Source organism: Natator depressus, chromosome 7, assembly GCF_965152275.1.
Source record: "Natator depressus isolate rNatDep1 chromosome 7, rNatDep2.hap1, whole genome shotgun sequence".
NCBI classification, from domain to species: Eukaryota; Metazoa; Chordata; order Testudines; family Cheloniidae; genus Natator; species Natator depressus.
Genome location: NC_134240.1, coordinates 76,261,626 through 76,281,888, shown reverse-complemented (window position 1 = coordinate 76,281,888; position 20,263 = coordinate 76,261,626). Strand labels below are relative to the sequence as shown.

The window sequence follows — 20,263 nt, the reverse complement described above, 5'->3', positions numbered from 1 at the left end:
ACACTGACAATCTCTTATGATAAAAGAATGAGGAGTACTTGTGGCACCGTAGAGACTAACAAATTTATTTGAGCATAAGCTTTCGTGGGCTGAAATCCACTTCATCGGATGCATGCTGTGGAAAATACAGTAGGTAGATAGATAGATATACACACAGAGAACATGAAAAAATGGGTGTTTCCCACCCATTACACACTCTAATGTGTGATCAATTAAGGTGGGCTATAATCAGCAGGAGGAAAAAAAACTTTTGTAATGATGATCAGGATGTCCCATTTCCAACAGTTGACAGGAAGGTGAGAGTAACGGGGGGTGGGGGGGAGAGGGAATAAGCATGGGGAAATAGTTTTAGTTTGTGTAATGACCCATCCACTCCCAGTCTTTATTCAAGCCTAATTTAATGTCTTATGATAAAGTATTTTTCCTCATAGCTACAAATGTCAGTGAATTTTATCAGATCTCATTTTAGTTGTTAATTGTTTCCCAACACTGTTGTTTTTTGTTTTGGTTTTTTTTTACCTGTTCCATTATATCGTTTGGGGGGTGAGAGGTGTTTAGTCCATATTAAAGAAATGGTCAATACTGGAAATTCTTCATCAATTACAATTTTGAAGACTTTAAGATCTTGGAGGTACTGCCTTGCAGTCACTCCACACAACAAATATTTTATCATTGTATAGAGGTGTGTGGTAGTTGTATTTCTTCATTACAGTTTCAGAAATGTGACCTGTGTGCTCATTTGGCTATCCTGAAGCCTTTCGCATTTTTACTCAACTGCTAGGTGATGCTTTGGGGTTCAACCCAAACCAGTAAGGGGCTGTGCCCTGTACCCCTGGCATCTCTATGCTGTGCAACCTTGTTTCAGAGTGTTACCAAATATGCCCGTTACTTTGGGGTATGCTCATTTATTAGGGTTACTCTTCTGTGGGGGAGAGGGGGTTCTGTAATTCTATTAATGTACTGCTTATGTCACTTGTGTGTTCATATGGATCTCTACTCCTTCCTTCTGCAAGTCCCCTCCCAATGGGGCTATCCTGCAGGACCTAGGTTCCCCAGGACTGGGTTCCTCCAGCCCTAGAACTCGATGAGCGTGTGCGCGCACACACACTAACAGAGCAAGTCTGAGTGGACCGGGTCAATCAGCACTCTCAAGCTGATCCCCTCATATGTCCCTGTACTCAATGGGCTGGGTTAAGCAGAACCTTCAAGCTGTCACCCTTATGTGCCCCTGGTCTCAGTAGGCTGGGCTGAGCAGCACTTTCAGCTGCCCCCCCTCCTCCCCGCCCACCCCCCGATGTGCCACAGGTTTAACACGTCCCTATCCCACTTTCACATCACAATTGTACTGGTAGTAACCCACTTGATGAGCAAACCCCACAGTATTTTTGGGCACTACAGGGATCTTTAGCTTAGATAAAAGAAGTGTTGCTGCAGAGTAAATGGGGGAAGCTAAAAACACAAAAGAGTAAAGTTCAGAGAGAGAGAGAAAGAAGCAACCAGCTTAACCATAAAAGTTATTTATTGAATAATAGTGATAACTACACAAGGAGAGCCTAAACCAACATAACATACATTTTTAAAAGTTAATACCTGAGGTAGAAAGGAAAACAGAGAGAGAGGGAAAAAAAGGATCTCACCATGCCCTGAAGCATGAACTGGTCGGGATTCCCAGGTGATGGTGGTAGCTCTGGGTCCTGAGTGCAGGAGACAGGCAGAGACCCCAACACGATCAGTCAGAAGATGGAGTCCCAGTGGCACTGATGCAGAGTTTGAGTCTATGCATCAGAACACTTACTTGGGCATAGGTAGGGGTTTTTGTAGAGAAAATACAGTGCTTCAAGGGAGAACACTAGATTTGTTTATGGGTAAACTGATGGCTTAAGGGTTTTCTTTAGGCTAGAAAATAGGAGCTGATCACTCTTGGCTATGGGTGGTGTTCCAGGGAGCTCACAATGCAATTAGGCTCCTTCAGTATTTTGGATATCTATCAAGAATTTATTACTAGAATTGGTCTGATAATTGCTGAGCTGGGTGTGTGCAGGCATAGGTTCATTAACATCTGGAGCAGAGATTCCCATGATGCAGTGCGTCCCTGCTTTTCTGGTCCCAGAGTTCAGTGCGGTTCTCTGTTCTTCATTCTTTATGCTAATCCCTGTCCCATCTTTCATGCAGATGAGGCTAGGGGAGTTGTCTCTATTCTTCGTTCTCTATGCTAATGGAGATGTCTTAATCTTGTCACCCTTGTCAGGAAGGGTCTATGTATGTCTCCCAACGCCCTTCACTGCTCTCTGCAAGCCTTTTCTTTGATCAGTTTTGGTTCAAGCAGAGATTGGTGGTGGGGGGGTGTCTTTCATGAGTCAGACAGACTAGATACTGCGCCCTGGTTCCCTAAAAATACAGAGCTGACTGGTATCAAGTGCCTGACACCAGCAGTATGCTCTCACAGCATGACTTAACAGATTACAGTCTGTTGTTCAAAGTGTTTTTCACCAAGTCTCTTTTCCAACATGGCTGACCAGACTTTCTGGCCTGGACCCTGCACAAAGCTCAAAGTGCTTGGTTCCTTCATCTCTTTAGGTGAAGGATGCCAAAATGGCTTTTTCTTCTCTCTGCTTATATCTGCCAAAGTTTGCTGATCCTGCTTCAAGAGTCAGGAAGGCTTCCTGAGGATGCAGTCTCCACCACCCAATCAAGATTAAGTGGTCATATTTCCCCTGTGCTCTCCTGTGGGCTTTGCTTACCTTGCGTGTAAATGTGCTTTTCTTTGTCCTTGGTCATACCTTGCTTAATTTACATTGGAGACACATTCAAGCAGGTGGAGCAACATTCCTTTATCTGGAACAGGCATGGCTTAGGCACTTGTTGACAAATACATGTTAAGAACATATTTCCATTACATATCTGTGAAGTCATTTTGTGGGTTTACCATACATACATCATGGAAGAAGATTAATGATCAGTGAACTATTAGTTTTCTAGTGGTATATCACATGCCAGCTTTTGAGTATATATCAAGACCACAGTGTGCCAACTGGCATTGGGATGCCCTTAGGGTGACAGTGACCTGATAATATGAAATTTTGGTGTCAGTGACCAGAAATGTTTTTGCAGGTGTTGACAATCCCGCAGAGTCAAAATAGAGAATAGCAAACTCTAGCTACTGTAAACTTCTGCAGAATAGACGAACACTCTGCTTGTACATGCACATAACTTACATTGAATCTGGAATTAAGAAGCTTTCTGTGTCTGATATTTTGTGTTCACATGCGGTTGTGATTGACTGTGTAACTTTTATCAATCTTATGAATAAGATGTATCCTAATATCAGGGATTTAGTGTGTTTTTGAAAGTGTGGTTGAGCAGTGTCGGTTAGTATTAATGAAAATACATGAAGCTACAATGGAAAGATTAATTTTGATTGTGTGTGTATGTATATATATATATTTTTTTTCTTCTTGATTTCATTTTAGGTCTGATGTAGTTGTTCTGTGTTTTTCAATTGCTAATCCTAATTCCTTGAATCATGTGAAAACAATGTGGTATCAAGAAATCAAGCACTTTTGTCCTCGCACACCTGTTATTTTGGTTGGCTGCCAGCTGGATCTTCGTTACGCTGATCTTGAAGCTGTTAATCGAGCCAGACGGCCTTTAGCAAGGTAAAGTTTTAAAAAAAATTCACATTTTAAAAGGTTCTGGGTTTTAATCAAATATACTATTTTTCTGAAAAGAAATATTATCACCCAGTATGGTCTGTTTGCCTTAGTTTTCCATCTTATAAAATGAAGATAAATAACACTGTTTCACATCCTGTCTGTTCTCTTGTCTGTTCATACTGTAAGCTCTTAATAAGTGAAATGCTGTTTGACAATGCATTTTTTACAGTGCCTAGTACAATAGAGCCTGATATTGGTTGAGCCATCTGGGCATTACAGTAATATTTAAATAGTGAGCAGCAGAGATTTGACATTGATTCCAGTGGCAAAACACATATGCATCATGCCATAATGTATTATTCCTGCCAATTGTCACTTTAGCCAGACACACCATAACTTTGGCATTTGGGGGTTAGTTTGGTTTTTGGAAATGTAACCCTAGAGCACGGCACAGAGCAAAGTGGGTATATATTTTACATGGGGAAAAAAACACATTAAAAGAAAGTTATTGCGAAGTCAAGCACGCAAAAGTTAGGAACGTACATGTCTACTGTTGCCCATACTACTTTAATTCTCTCCCTTTTGTGCATCCAATCTGTGCATTGAATTATTTTTGGGACCTGTAGAAAAAATACTATATGATCATGTAACTTTGAGTGTCCCATAATGCATGGGGGTCTGAATTAAGGTTTCATGAACACCTGTAAATCCTGGCATTACCTAACTTTCAAATGCTTGACTGTCCAATCTAAACAATATCCTTTTCACATCTGTAATATTATTTCCTAATAATCTGATTTTTTTAAAGGATTTTTTTTAAAGTATAACAGTCCTCCGTCACCATTGCATCATCAACAGATTTGAACCCTGAACCTGTAGCACAGACTTTTACTGCGTGACTTATGGAGCTAACTACATTAGCTGGTAACAGGAGAAGGCTCTTTAACCAGAGTGGGAATGAGCCCCTGGGTCATTTGAGTGGTCCAGTTCACTCCTGCCCCATGTGCCCCACGGGAATGGGAGTAACCTGCTAGTATTGTATGCTGAGTCTGGGGAAAGGGGATGCGGCCAGGTGGAGTGGACCCAAGCCCAGCTTTCTTCTCTTTTTCCCTCCCACCCTTTCCTGTAGCTGCGCGGCCAGTTCTCAGGCAGTCAATGTATATGCTGATGCTGCTGTTTTTGGCAATGTCATGGGCCTGGCTCCTCAGAATGTACATGTTCAGCTATTATTTTAGCAGGCTGCCAGGTTTTTTTGTGAAGCATAAGTGACAGAAGGGGAACAGTGATTTCTACACAGTTCATAATTCAGATAAATGTGAATGGGATTTGAAGGTTTGCTTCACATTGTGAAATATTGCCTACCTATATTTAAGTAATAGGGTTATATTACAAAGTATCTACCAAATATAAACATTATTACCAGCCCATCTATTAGGTAATATTTTTGAAGTGTCTAGTACAATGGTTGCAGATTTTTAGGGGTCTCCATGAGCCATGCCAGCTACCATTTTTATTTTTATGAACTGAATAATATGGATAATACATGTTCTTCTTTGTGCTCTAGATTTTCTGGACTGTGGTTAATGACAGCCCTGCTTTGTGTGTGATTTTTTGTTTTTGTTGTTTGTTTGAATTGTATTTTATTTTATTTTAATCCTAGGCCTATAAAAAGGGGAGATATTTTACCACCAGAAAGAGGCAGAGAGGTTGCCAAGGAGCTTGGGTTACCATATTATGAAACTAGTGTATTTGACCAGTTTGGAATTAAGGATGTTTTTGATAATGCGATCAGGGCTGCACTAATATCCAGGAGACACCTGCAGTTCTGGAAGTCACATTTAAAGAAGGTCCAAAAACCTTTACTTCAGGCTCCATTCCTACCTCCAAAGGCACCTCCTCCAGTTATTAAAATCCCAGAGTGTCCTGTAACCAGTATGAATGAGGCTGAATATTTGTTAGACAATCCATTGTGTGCAGATGTTATGTTTGTTCTTCAGGAGCAGAATCACATTTTTGCTCACAAGATTTACCTAGCTACCTCCTCTTCAAAGTTTTATGACCTTTTTTTAATGGAATGTGAAGAATCTCCAGACTTCAGTGAAATACAGTGTAGTACAGAAAAGACCAGTAGGGACTTCCTGTCTAGATCAAGTCAACTTGAAACAGATGGTGACAGTGATGAAGCAAATTTAAAAACCTCTGATGCCAAACTTCCAACACTAGAAACTGATGGGACTTTAAAGATGCTAGAACTTGAAACTGAAGAAACTAGTTCTACAAGGGGAGCTTTGTCCTCCTTGGGCAAAGGGTTTGTTAGTATGCATAAGGAAATACAAATCAACCCTGTATCTAATAGGAAATGTCCTGTAACTGTGGTCAAAATGGATTCCTCTGTTCAGCCTGGGCCTTTTAAAACTGTTTTACAATTTCTATATGCTGGGCAACTGGATGAAAATGAAAAAGATTTGACAAGATTAGCACAGATTGCTGAAATCTTGGAGGTATTTGACTTGCGGATGATGGTGGAAAATATTATGAATAAAGAAGCCTTCATGAATCAAGAGATTACTAAAGCCTTTCATGTCAGGAAAGCTAACCGGATAAAAGAGTGTCTTTGCAAAGGGACATTTTCTGGTGAGTAAATAAACTCTCATAGAAAAGGCCACAATTCTCCTCTCACTTATGCCAGTGTAACTCCACCCACTTCAATAGTTATTCCTGACTTAAGTCAGTGTGAGAGGGGCAGTGGGCCCAAAGTTTACTATAAACTGAAGGCCAACATTTTCGACAATGGCAACCTAAAGTTAGGCTCCTAAAATCCACATTTAGACTGCTAAATAAGGGGCCAGATTCTCAAAAGTGCTGAGCTCCCATCGTCTCCTATGAGCTTTCATAATTGCTCTTCACTTACCTCTGTAAAATCTGAGAAACATAAAGGAAGCAATTCCTTACTAACAAGTATGTGCTGCTTTCTGTGTCTTGAACTAGTAATAGGTTCCACTTCAAGCACTGACTATTGTAGTTATGATTGTTTCTTGATTCCATGGCAGATGTGACATTTAAGGTGGATGATGGAAGCATAAATGCCCACAAGCCACTGCTGATTTGTAGCTGTGAATGGATGTCTGCAATGTTTGGAGGATCATTTGTTGAAAGCTCAAACAGTGAGGTATTTGTCCACTCTGATCATTGTATTTCATGTATGTTTTAGGGGTCGCTATTTTAAGCATTGTGGTATTTCCTGAAACAATTATTTATTCAAGACTTAGCAGTCTTTTGTGTGTTTATGTTTAGACCAGAAGTGTTCTTTATTTATTGGGACATTAAGTTAGAATACGTAGAACAATAGCTTGTCCTCAGCAGTACTGTTACGTTGCCACCACTGCTTGCTGTGTCAGCAACTTCAAAATGTTTTATGGATCTCTACTTTTATTAAAACTTTTTTTTAAAAGTTAGGCATGTAAAAAATTGTCTTGAGGCTTCTTGACTTATATCCAGTTACCTGAAAACAACTTTGAGTTCAAAATTAAATTTTTAAGTTATTTTTCCATGATCTAATCACTTCTAGTATTTTTAAAAAGGGGGGGGAGATAAATTTAGGTCAACTTATAAGAGAGGGAAACGACTTAAATATAAGCCTTTATCTCCCTCCCCTCCCACCCCAAGCAAAAGTTCTATCTGGTTGCTCTGTTTTAAATGGGTTTGCTCCATCTTTCCTTCAGTGCCTCCCTTCAAAAAAGTGTTTCATTGCCAATTAAGGAACAACTCCTGGGCCCACATAACTGCTTTTCAGGAGGAATATTTTTCTCCAAACTGTCTAAGTGTTTATATGACAGCATAACAGCTCCCAAGTAGTCAGTGTTGTGGGTTTCTTTAAAAGTGTTTCAAAAAGTTGGGTAAATATATATTTGCATAATCAGGGCCATTACAAATTAAATCATTCTGCTAGCCCTTTGAGAGGGTTTGTGGGTTTGGGTTTAAAAAAAGGCAATAGACTTGTGACCGGGTGCCTGGATGGGCCACACTGAGAATGCCACAGTCAGAGCAGACTGCAAGAAATAGGGCAGACAATTCCCCCAAACTGGTGGTTTCTTCTATAATTAGATTCACCAAGCCAGTCACAAAGGATCTTCTGCAATCCCACACTGGTTAACAAGGAACCAAGCACAGTCCCCTTTAGGCATTCCAGCCCTTGGCTCCCATCTAGACAGCCAAGTCTAATACAGTGAGAGGTTACTGAAAACCTGATTCACCATATGTGAAGCTCACCAAACTCAAAGGACCGGGCACTTATCCACAGGTTAATGAGAGTCTTAGATCCTACCCAATAATCACGCTGATGCCAATCCTTAAGTAACTAAAAACTAAAGGTTTAATAATATAAAAAAGAAAGAAAAGAAGAGAGTTATTGAATGGTTAAAGGATCATATACATACAAGTGATTGTCGGTGTTCATAGTTCAGGATCATAGCAATGATAGAATAAACTGCTGGCTTATAACAGTCTCTCTGGAATCATCCCAACAAGTCAGAATCCAAAGGCAGCTAAGATGTAAAGCCTTTCCATGTATTTTCCAGAATATTCCAAATAACTATTTGGAAGATCTCAGTCTCAAGGCATAAACTTTCCCTGTTCAAAGTTCAGCAGACTTGAGATGACAGGATCTGGCCTGAGGCTTCTCTTTTATAGCTCTCTAGCAGGCTGACAAGGCTCCTCACAGAAATTGTCATAGCGGGTAGGGATGTAAATATCATTTAAAAAGTTAACCATTTAAACGATTAAAAATATTTCATTTAAACGGTTAACCGATTAAAGGGCCAGTGCGGCCGGGGCTGGGGCCAATCCGGCTGGGGCCAGCATAGCCGGCCAGCCCGGGGGTTAACAGTTAAGGCAGGTTAACTGGTAAGACTAATGCTTACCAGTTAATTACATTCCTAATAGTAGTGCCTTTCCCCAAGGAGGAATAGGCAATGCAGATCACCTTTGCTTTGAAGCTAACCTTCTATTTCCTATGCATACACAGCTAAACTAGTACACTTATTCACATAAGGCAATTAGCAGGTCCTCCATTATAATGTAGATAGTTAAGCTGAAGACAATGTAGATGATATGATTAGTTTTCCTGCAGTATCTCACATTTTTGATATTAAGGTTAACTGAACCATTTGCATACGTTAACATAAGGCAATTAAGACAGTAAAGTGAATTAGTATCTACAAGCTAATTTGGTTACATTGTTAAACTTCTAACAGGATATTTGTAAACACAGAGAAATACTTTTAGCATCTTTCACATTCAAGTAAATTGTCTTGATTACAATTGTAATACTGCCTGTTAAGTTGTTATGGGTCATACACAGTTCGGCTGGTCTGTCAGTGTCACAAGACTATATATGCAACCCAATGTGTTAAACTAATAGAATGGACCTGGCGTACAGTACATCAACAAAAACTAGGGACTTAATACTGACGCAGTCTCCTTGTTCTCTTGTGTAGGGCATGTATGAGATGCTGTGTAAACTGTCTCAACAGTGGAGTAGATCATGGCAAAGGCCTCTTTTAGGCGGTCCAGTAACGTGGGAAGGGCTGTGTGTGCATTAAGCTGATTGTTTGGATCAGTCTTTGCAGAGTTCTTTTTTCAAATGTATTGATTTCCTGATTTTTGTCATGTTGTTGTCGTCTTAATATTAATGGGACTTGCATTAACGTCAAGGGGAAAATATGCCCCTTAGTGTTGTTATAACTGTACTTTTTTGTATTTAATATTCTAGAAGACCGTGTCCTATTTAAATTGTTCTCATTACTTTTAATATAGCAATAAGCACAGTTCCCTCCCCAGAGGCACACTCAGCAAGTTGGTCATTAAAAATACATACCTCCATTGTAGTAAGCAATACATAGCAATAAGAATATATATTCATTTTACACAAGCCTATTTCTAATGATAAATGTAATAGTCTTAGCTCATCTTTTGCAATTTAATATTTTAAATGTACTAAACTTTTAGTTTTCTGGAGTTTGTGAAATACAGTACTTAGATCTGAGAACTTTAAAAGTATAAATTGGAATGTGTGTATATAGCATATTACCTCAGTCTAGTTTACAGAAACATAATGATTTGCTTCTCAATGAAATTTGCCTGAATTCTGTAGGTAGAACACAGATTTTTATAAGATAAGCACTAAATGGTCAATATGCAAGCTAACAACAAAAAAATCATCAATGTTACAAAACCAACTCTTCTTAGTGTAACTTGCATTTGGACTGACAAGTGAGTACTGTAGATCCAATGTTGCAGCTGCTTCGTCAAATGACACATGATAAAGGGTCTGATCCAAACCCTATTGAAATTATTGAAAGGCTGCAGCTGACTTCAGTGAATTTTGGATCCAGTGGCTGCAGGGTCAGACATATTAAGTTTGTCACTATTGTAAGAGTAGCAGCCATGTTAGTCTGTATTCGCAAAAAGAAAAGCAGTACTTGTGGCACCTCAGAGACTAACAAATTTATTTGAGCATAAGCTTTCGTGAGCTACAGCTCACTATGCATCCGATGAAGTGAGCTGTAGCTCACGAAAGTTTATGCTCAAATAAATTTAGTCTCTAAGGTGCCACAAGTACACAAAATAATCTACTCCAGTAAATAGAAAAGGAGTATTTTCTTCTTCACCTACAGCAAAACAAGGGAATTTAATTTTGTTTTGCTACTTTAAAAACAAAAAATCATGGACTAATGTTTTCCAGGTAACTAGTGATTCTGTGTGTGTGTCATTTTGGTTGCCTAACTTAAGACACCCTTAAAGGTACCTGAATTTCAGAAAATGCTCATCACTCACCTTCTGAAAACCAGATCCCTTAAAGTGTTGCAAGTGGAGCTCTTAAAAATTGAGGTGCCCAAAATCACTAGTCATTTTGTGAAAATCTTTGCCCTATTCTATCATTTATCTTAGTCCCTTTTATGTGAGAAGGTTTGGATGCCATCACTAACAAAGGTTGGAATAGTAAACACAATTCTCAATGCCTGTTTAAGAGTACTGCTGGGACTTTTAAAGGAAAGTAAGGGAATTAGGCACCCAACTCCCATTGACTTGATAGGGAATTGGGCACCCAAATCACTTAAACCCTTAAAAATTCCAGCCTATGTTTATGTTAATTGGGGGAGGAATTGGGCTTTCTTCCTTTTTGATACCTGCTATGGCTACATTCATCGGTATTGCATCAGCCACACCCTTGCTGTTCTCTGCTTTCATTCATTACTAATTAACTGAAAGTGTTAAGAGCAATGGAGATGCAAATTAGAGCTATCGAAAGCAATCCCTGTAGAAAAAGAAGTACTGCTAGCTACTGAAAAATAATTAGCAGTAGAAGAATATTTTCTGAATTGTTTTTAGCTCAATAGTATTTATATTAGGAGCACCAATTAGCTAATACTGACAAGTGGTACAAAGCCATAAAGGAACAACCTACTCATAAGGCTTCTGTGTATTTTTGTCCATCCTCTAGGCTAACCAATATTTGAGTCTTTTATGGAGTGCCTCGGCGTATGTGACTTTGGACAGGAAAATAGAAAGCTTTAACCACTGTTGATTATACAAATATAACCATAAGCCAGGATCACTTCTGATCAATCAGACTGAAGTACATTAATGCCTGTTTGTAACTATTTTTTGTATTACTGATTTTTTTCTATCTGTTAGTTGACTTACTGCATGTTCTCCAAAATATGTCTGCCGAAAGCATTGGCATTTCTTTTCTTAGTGCTATTATCTGATTGCTATTGAAAGGAGAGTTAGGCTTCATTATTCAAGGTGTATGTGTTTTCACAATCAACTATGGGGATGCAGCTCTGGGACTTATTTGGCCATAACCCACTGCCTGCCCCTGAACACTTGAGTCTATACAAGTAAGAAACAATTCTGATATTCCAAACAGTATTCAAAACAGCAGTGCCAGCTGCACTGTTTACAAAGGAAAAAGTGGTTGCTTTATTGATAGCCATGAAATATTACCATACCAGCCATTGATCTTTACTGGTAACTGCTCCGACATCAAACAGTCCCACTTTTTAAAAGTGTGGCCCAGATCATCTGCTGGTTCAATTTATATTGCACTTACATTAATTTAGGTAGAGCTGCATACATTTTAAACTGGCTGAGTTCATGTACATACATAACTAGAATCTGACAGATTTGTTGGTAGCTCTTGAGCTTTTTAGATTTAATGTGGAGACTCTCTTTAACATTTTACTATATTGCTAAAACATGACAGAAGGGGAAAGGATAGCAAGGTGGGAGAGGAAGCATATGGCCTGCGTTAAGTGCTTGACTACATATCTTTCACTAGAGCACATTTTTTAAAATACCTTTTTTCAGGTTGTTCTTCCCAACATAAACAAGACTTCTATGCAGGCAGTTCTGGATTATTTGTATACCAAGCAATTATCATCAAGTCAGGAGTTGGACATGCTTGAATTAATTGCACTGGCAAACAGATTTTGCCTCCCACACTTGGTTACACTGGCAGGTAAGGATTCTGACTCTTTGCAGGTGCAATGCTTTCATGGACTGCTGTATTACTTCTTAGTGATTTTTTTTTTAACATATACAATTTTTTTGCCGTGAATGCTGAGGGAAAGAAATGCCATTCCTTTATATAAAGCCAAATTGTATTACAATGTGGTATTTTCAATTTTAAAAAATGTACTTGCCTTTTTCTTTCCACTCTCTAGGACTTGTGCTAAATTAATGCAGTTCTTTTAAAATGTTCCATACTTTAGAAATAGGAAGTGAAAACCTTCTCTTCAGCATTAATATAATGTCACAATTCATAATGTCCATTCGATTATTCTTAACTTACAGCAAAACAGTAGGGACACTAAGCTTTCAATTATAATGAACTAGGCTTTCCATGATAAAATCCATTTAGAGAGCATAATAACTGAGCCAATTTAAAATTGATCTGATTCAAACTCTTTGTAGAAGTGCTGTTCAGATCTATTTTTATTGCCCAAACTAGAGTCCATTAGTTATTCTGCTGTAGATGTGGGGGGCTCTCACGTGCATAATTTCAAGAAAATCAACTTTTCCATCTTTAAGTTAGACCAGAACAGCAGCATGGGATACTTTAATACTAAATCCACACGCACAAACTTCTAGATAGTGGGTTTTTTCTGTTTCCTAGTATCGTACCAAAATACTGTAGGGTGGAGATTCTGAGAGATGGGACGACCAAGTTGAACAAATTCACAAGATAAATTTTAGTCATTTCCTTGACTGTCATTTACCCAAGCCCTCAGGTAGCTTTAAGTTGTGCAACAAGACATTCGATTGTTGACAGCATTACAGAACTAACTTAGGCCCTGCTCCAACCAAAGTTTTTGTGGGGCCTTGTACAGATATCCTTCTCAGCATTTGTGGAACAAATGTGCTTTTAATGGTAAGAACATCTTATTCTGTCTCATTTAGTGAAATATTTATTGTGAACTCAAAGGCTACTTTTTGTCCCATTGCTATGATTGCACATAATGGAGTTGAATCAGGCCACCTTTGGTTGTCTCTAACATTCTGTCAAAAGGAATGTCTGCTCTGTTGCACTGTCTTCTGGCCAAGTGTGGCTCTGCTGAGGCCTGTCTCAGTTCCCTGTTCACTCAGGCTCCTTTTAGAAGTCCACATTGTTGAGATATTCAAACCACTCCCCCTTCTGGGGTCTCATTTATTAAGTCCTGCACAAAGTCTTTCAAAACAGAATTCAAACTTACAAAGTCATCAACACAGTTTCATCACAGAGCGCCCAGTCCTCTCCCCCCTCACCCCCGGGTCAGTCCTCTCCTTAAAGTTCCTTTCTTTCAACCCAGTCCCATGCTGGGCATACCCCCTTCTCCTAAGGGTCTGTCTTCCTGCTCTCCCAGCACCTCTTGCCTGGAGTTTGGCCTTTCCCACAGCCCTTTCCCCTGCTAATTCAGGGCCAGAAGGAGCCTTCTTACTCCCTGCAGTGTCTGCAGGCATCTGCCAAGAACCACCTGCAGCTGTACCCATACCCTTTTATAAGGCCTAGGCACCTCTCATTAATGGTGCACTGGACCCCGATATATCTTAGAGGGGCCTGTTGCACACTCCATCCTGTTATCGATGTTGATCCTTCTAGGAAAGGGGTAAGTGAGTTCTGCTGACTTACCGAGGCAGGTGGCTTACCTCACCTAGATACAAGAAACCAGGGGTGGCTCTCTCTGAGGAGAGAGGGTGTATTCTGGAGGCTGAGCATCCCTAAGGGGGGAACCATAGGAGCAGCCACTCCTGAGAAGACTCAAAGTGAACTTTGCTGTCATTATTAATTTCTTCATTAATAGAGCCAAACCATAACAATGGAGATGGTGGCAAGGTTTTGATTCTGTGTAGTACCTGGACTCTGTTCTAGAGCAGGTTGGGAACAACACTTACTCAGAGGTATCCATTGTAGGGAATCCAAGGGTTGTGACTACTAGGGAATCAGGAGTGATTATTGCATAAACATAAGCACATGCAAGATCTGTGTGTACAAAGGGACATATTAACACATAGGGGGCAGATCCTCAGCTAGTGTAAACTGTCCTAGCGCTCTTGGCTGGGGATCTGCTCCTAGATGTATGAGGGCAACTCCAGAGACCATAATGAAGCTGCACTTGCTTACACCAGCTCTGACTCTGATCAGAAGTCTGAATGGATCTGCTGCTGGTGCAGTAGTTTCTGTATTTATCTTTCATGCTAACACACACATTTTTTGGTTCTTGATTCCCTAAATGAACTGCATTTATAAATGTTACCCTGAAATATGTATTTTTACAGTGTCGGTTATTAGTTTTCTACTTTAACAGAGCAGCATGCTGTGCAGGAGCTGACTAAAGCCTCAGGGAATGGCGTTGGCATAGATGGTGAAGTACTCTCCTATTTGGAATTGGCCCAGGTTAGTAGTGACTGATTTTTAACCTTTTTAAAGGCGTTCTGCCCAACTGCAGTACTCTGAAAAATGATGGTGTTGAGCATTATACCTGCATGAATAAAGCCTTTCAAACAAAGGACCCCTTGTTTCCACTGCAAAGAATTGAGGGACCACAGTTATCATACTGTACTAAGGCTTCTGCATCTTAATTTTTAAAACTTAATTGCTGTGATAATAACACTATATTTTAAAATGTTTAATGTCCTTTGTAGAACAGATTTATCTTCTCCATATCAGTTGAGAAATCAGGCTCTATATATTGAGGCTTAGTTTTGTGTCTATCAAATACATATTTCAGTTTTTACTTGTGGGGAAGCTTCTGTAAGGTGGCAGAGCCTAGCACCTCCAGCCTTGTGTCTAATGCCATGAAGTAAAGTTCTTTAGCTTTCTCACCCTCGGGCATTCTCAGTGGGTGTCACCATTTTATGCCCCTTAAATCTTTCTCCATTAGGTTGCTAGGAATGAAGTAGTACCTGTCCAGCATTGGGAGGGCAGAGTTAGGCTATGTCTACACTGCGCACCTTACAGCAGTGTGGCTGTGCCGCTGCAGTCATGCCATTGTAACATGCGCAGTGTAGCTGCTCTTTGTCAGCTGGAGAAAGCTCTCCCGCTGACAAAATAAAACCACCTCCAACAAGGAGTGGAAGCTTTGTCAGCGGGAACCGACAAAGCACTGTCTACACCGGTGTTTTTCGTCGTCAAAACTTTTGTCATTCAGAGGGTTTTTTTTTTTTTCACACGCCTGAATGACAAAAGTTTGAACGACAAAAGTGCAGTGTAGACATGGCCTAATTGGCCACCCTCAAGGAGGACATCTCTGCAACACCCAGCCATTCCTTTGTGACTCTGAGTGAATTGCCTATCATGCTACCTTACTTTCATGCACATCACTTTTCTGTCTGAGCTCCAGAGACCCTGAGAGACGGAGTCCAAAGTTGACTCTTTGTTTTTAAATATGTGATTGAGTTTTCCTAAAGGAATGTTACAATATGGTTTCTTTAGGGATGCGGTAGTACAAGATATTTTGCTTGTTATATGAGAAATTGAGTTATAGAGTTTAAGGCCAGAAGGGACCATCAGATCATCTAGGCTGACCTCCTGTATATCACAGGCCACTAACACCACCTAGCCAAAGTTAGAAAAAATATTACAGTCCACAAATGATTCTTCAAAACACCCTAATGACTAGGTCTGGCTTCTGCCTGTGCTATTAGACCCTTGCTTTCATGACTGGCATGTAGCGCCTACTGTCCACTGCAAGCTTCCCATCATCTGCTTTCAGCTCTGTCTGGACCCATAACACCCTTACTAACCCAGTTCTGAATCTCTTCCGATAAAAGAATGCTAGTTCTGCTAAACTGTGGGGGTTGTTGGGGTGGTGGTTGGGTACAGAAGTCATAAGTTCAAATCCTGTTATGATTTGATCTGTGTCCTGTTAAGGTTTTAAACAATCAGAATGCCAAATAGATGCACATACTTTACCAATCTGACTCACATTATAGCTATACTTTCCTCTGAGCAGACTGCCTGTCCCAGGTTTTGTACTATGCTTTCAACAGTGCCTTAGCTCTTTCATTGAGAACACTTCTCTGGGGAGTGAGTTACTACAGGGTAGGATTTGTAGTAACTTGATGGCAGCTGCAAACCTAGATTTAAGTGCATAGGATCACAGTTAGAGCCCAATCCTATGAATCATAGAATATCAGGGTTCGAAGGGACCTCAGGAGGTCATCTAGTCCAACCCCCTGCTCAAAGCAGGACCAATCCCCAATTTTTGCCTCAGATCCCTAAATGGCCCCCTCAAGGATTGAACTCAAACCCTGGGTTTCGCAGGCCAATGCTCAAACCACTGAGCTATCTCTCCCCTCCTGCCAGTTGGTAAGGGCCTTAAACTCCCATTGAAGTGAAATAAAGTTGGAGCTGTTCACACCTCTCAGGAGGTGCTCAGCACATTGCAGAAAGAGTAAGAACCCTAACTCGGCTACTCCCACTGACAATCCCATTTTGGCCACTGAGTGTGCCAGTGGATTTTTGTGTAAAAGGAACAGTAACTCTAAATCCACGTGGTGCAGCTAGAAGCTTCCTCTGAGCAGCTGCTCAGTCTCTGCTGAGTGTTATGCAATAATCCCCAATGCTGAAAGCATGACAGGATAGATTCATTTAGGGATCACGCTTGCCTTAACTTTTAGCTTTTGTGCAAGATGACCAGTAGTATCAGGAAATGTAAACTGACTGTCTTTGCTTGTAGTTTCACAATGCTAATCAGCTGGCAGCGTGGTGCTTGCACTACATCTGCACCAACTACAACAGTGTTTGCTCCAAATTCCGCAAAGAAATAAAAGCTAAGTCTTCAGGTAAGACCATCTTCAACTTTCCCCCCATCTTTTCCTGACCTTTTTTCTTTCTGTCCTTTGAACATGAACAAGCGAATTAGCTCAACTAAACTATGATGGAAACCCAGTGTTCTCTCCATCCTGAGTTCTTCTGATCAGATAACCAAAGAGTTAGAATTCTCCCTCTGCCTCATGGACCAAGAGTTACATATATAACTCCTATCAACTGAACTAAGAATGGCGTGAATGACTCTCCATGCTTCACCTCGAAAAATGTATTTGGTGTCTGAATGTATTTTACATTATTTTGTCATAGAACAATAATCAGTGTGCTTTGCTTAAATTGCTGTCATTTGAGCCTCTAGGCACTTTACAAACATTTAGTTAATCCATAACATTATTGCATTGAGACAGGTGAGTGTCCTTCTGTCCATTTTGTTGGTGGTTAAACTGAGGCACAGAAAGGATAGTGAGTTTACCAGGGTAAATAAATGTCTGACATGCCCTACTTTATTTGTGTTGCAGTTTTAGTATCTAAGTATCTTATTACTACTTTTTTTTTAATCAGATAATCAAGAATATTTTGAGAGACATCGCTGGCCTCCTGTATGGTACTTAAAGGAAGAAGATCACTACCAGCGTGCTAAAAAGGAAAGAGAAAAGGAAGATATTGCACTGAATAAACATCATTCAAAACGGAAGTGGTGCTTCTGGAATTCCTCCGCTCTAGTTGCCTGAGCAAAGCAAATACATGTAAACACTTCAACGGTGTAATTATAACACTGCTCTAAAATTAGTCTTATTGTTAGAAATAAGATGTAGTTCAGGTCCCCGACACTGATTTTATTCCATGTTTTGCATTTATCATTGTTAGGGTCAAAAGCACAAGCTCAGCTATAGTGAGCCTGGAATAGTTCCTTAAACTGATATGTATATTTTTGCTTAGTAAGCAAAATCAGCATCTACCATTATTACATTTCTTTTTATACAAAAACAAATCCAGCATTAATGTTTCAAACTCCAAATTGGGAAATATTTTTATACTGTCTTGTGTATTTTGTTTAAATAAAAATTCTGGGTATAACTTTATTTTACAAACCACAAAATAACCACATAGCAGCTTTGTAATTAGATTTTAACTATTTTTCTTATGTGTGGAAAGTGAAATATAAACTAACACCCCCTCGTAATAGATAACCTTCTGTCTTAAGTGACCGGTTTAAAACTACCCCATGAAAATTATCATCTTAATTAAAAAAAGCTTCTACTAGGAAACCAGTTTTTGTCCCTACATTCCATGCACTCATAACATATATAGATGGCTATTCCTTCTTTCTAAAGTAAAGGGTTATAATAAGATCAAATAACTGCAAGTTATAGAGCATTTAATCTTTGTTCAGCTGAATAATAGGCAGTATAATTACCTGTTCAGCTGCAGGAACATGTATTTCTAATATTTGCCATGTCAGTGCATATAATTTTGGTTATATGGGCCATGTGAAATCTAGTGATTCTAAGTATTCAGAGGTTTTAAAGGTCTAGATTGAAGAGGATAATTTTAAAATCATCAGAAGGGCTTATTAATTTATATCTTTATCCAGGGCAAACTCAGTATGGATCTGAATTCAAAAAACAGACATGCTGGTAGTATTGGAATTACTGTATTATAGTTGGTTACTCTTTGAGGGCCTAATTCTGCAGTCAGTCCTCTTTCAAAACTCCTTTTTGCTTCTACAGGAGTTATGCAAATGAAAGGTTGCTGAAACAAATAGATACATTCCTCTATTGTTGATGTAGCAGCTTGCAAATGAAGAATGATATTTTAAATTAGATTATACATTCCTTCTGGAAGCAGATATCCAAGAAAGCACAAAGCTGGAGTCTCAGTGAATAAAAATCCCAGCATTGTTTAAATGGTAGGAGGGGAAAAAACCTCCAGTGTTTTGAAATTTCCTTTGGGTTTATGATTTTCTAATAACTGTCACTCTGAACTTGCAGTGTTGCATTAGAAAAATATAAGGCTGGGTGTGCTTTGAAAAGACCAAACTAAAACACTTCTAAAATTATACTATAGAGCATATGCAGGCCTATGAAGTGTCTCAGGCACCGTTCTGTAATTGAGGTAGTATTATGTTATCAGTTTTGTTAATGCTGTTTTCTGCAGGCAGCTCAGCATACTAATGTGAAAAGCTTTTGATTTTTATTTTTCCTGTATTCATAGACAAGGCAGTAAGTTCAAACCCCAGTGCTGCGAGTCAGGAAAGGTTTCAGACTGAAAGCCATACACACTTCCAAATACTCAGCTTCAAGTCAGAGCTTGTTCTTGGGAGATGCCACCCTAGGGTGGTAGAAGCTGCTTAGCATGGGTGCTGAAGAGACTCCTGTAAAGAAAACAGGTGACAGACTCCATCACCTACAAGATTTATCACTGTACAGTGATAAAGAAGGGCTATAGAGAAAGGATGGCTGCAAGTGTATCCGCATTAATTCCTGGCCAGTAGTATTGTAAATTGTGGAGGGATGAAAAAATGAGAGAATAAATATCAAGACTAGGATGGAATTAATATCTGTTCAGTCATAAAATGTTAACAGATCATGTTTAATAAGTATTGCTACTAGGTTTTACATAACCAAAGCTTCTGTATGATTGTAATTTTGCCAAACTGTAATGGATAGATAAATGAACCTGGGGGTATATGCAATAATATCCAGTTGTATTAGTTGTCAGCTACTATAACCAAGTGGCTGGTTCATTTGGTTAATGCCGTCTATGGCCTTTAATCTTGGTGGTTATTTGTTTTTTTATTTTGAAACAAAAGTCAATAAAACTGTTTAGCTATAAAATGTCTCCTAGTTCTTTGAATCAGCTTTCTAAATATTGTATAAAGCGCTTCACTTTTTATGGTGTTTGTCAACATTCAATAGTAGTAAAATATGTTTAACAAAACAGTGTATTGAATTTGTGATCACATGGCATATCAAAACTTACAGTTCAGAATGTTATAGGAGAGCCACTTGCATTTGTATTTATTGATTGGAAAAAGGAATATGGTAGGTGCTTGTCATTTAATATAAAGCTACAAACCAAACTTTCCTGTCACTTTTTCACACTGTTCCTAATTCTTAATCACCAGGCTGTCACCTGTGCGATGAGAAAGAAACTCTACGTGACAAAAAACAGGAAGAGTCACCAGCAGTTCTTGTAGGGATTTTGGTTGGTTGGTGTTTTGTTTTTATTATGTATACTATGAGCTTGCTAAATTGACTACTTTTCTTTAGCTAGTTTCCACTAGCAGATATTCTTC

General features: G+C 39.3%; 1 protein-coding gene across 3 annotated transcripts in view; it reads left to right on the top strand.

The window, feature by feature from the left end:
- The window catches only part of RHOBTB1 (Rho related BTB domain containing 1), an 83,143-nt gene extending 63,213 nt beyond the window's left edge, over nt 1-19,930 (top strand). For all 3 annotated transcript variants that reach the window (XM_074958843.1, XM_074958842.1, XM_074958844.1), the window contains 7 exons: nt 3,471-3,656; nt 5,314-6,287; nt 6,704-6,822; nt 12,024-12,174; nt 14,501-14,589; nt 16,874-16,979; nt 17,527-19,930. In XM_074958843.1, the coding sequence (XP_074814944.1) occupies nt 3,471-3,656; nt 5,314-6,287; nt 6,704-6,822; nt 12,024-12,174; nt 14,501-14,589; nt 16,874-16,979; nt 17,527-17,696 (1,795 nt within the window). In that variant the 3' untranslated portion in view covers nt 17,697-19,930. The remainder of the gene's footprint in view (nt 1-3,470; nt 3,657-5,313; nt 6,288-6,703; nt 6,823-12,023; nt 12,175-14,500; nt 14,590-16,873; nt 16,980-17,526) is intronic.
- Nucleotides 19,931-20,263: the final 333 nt, after the last annotated feature.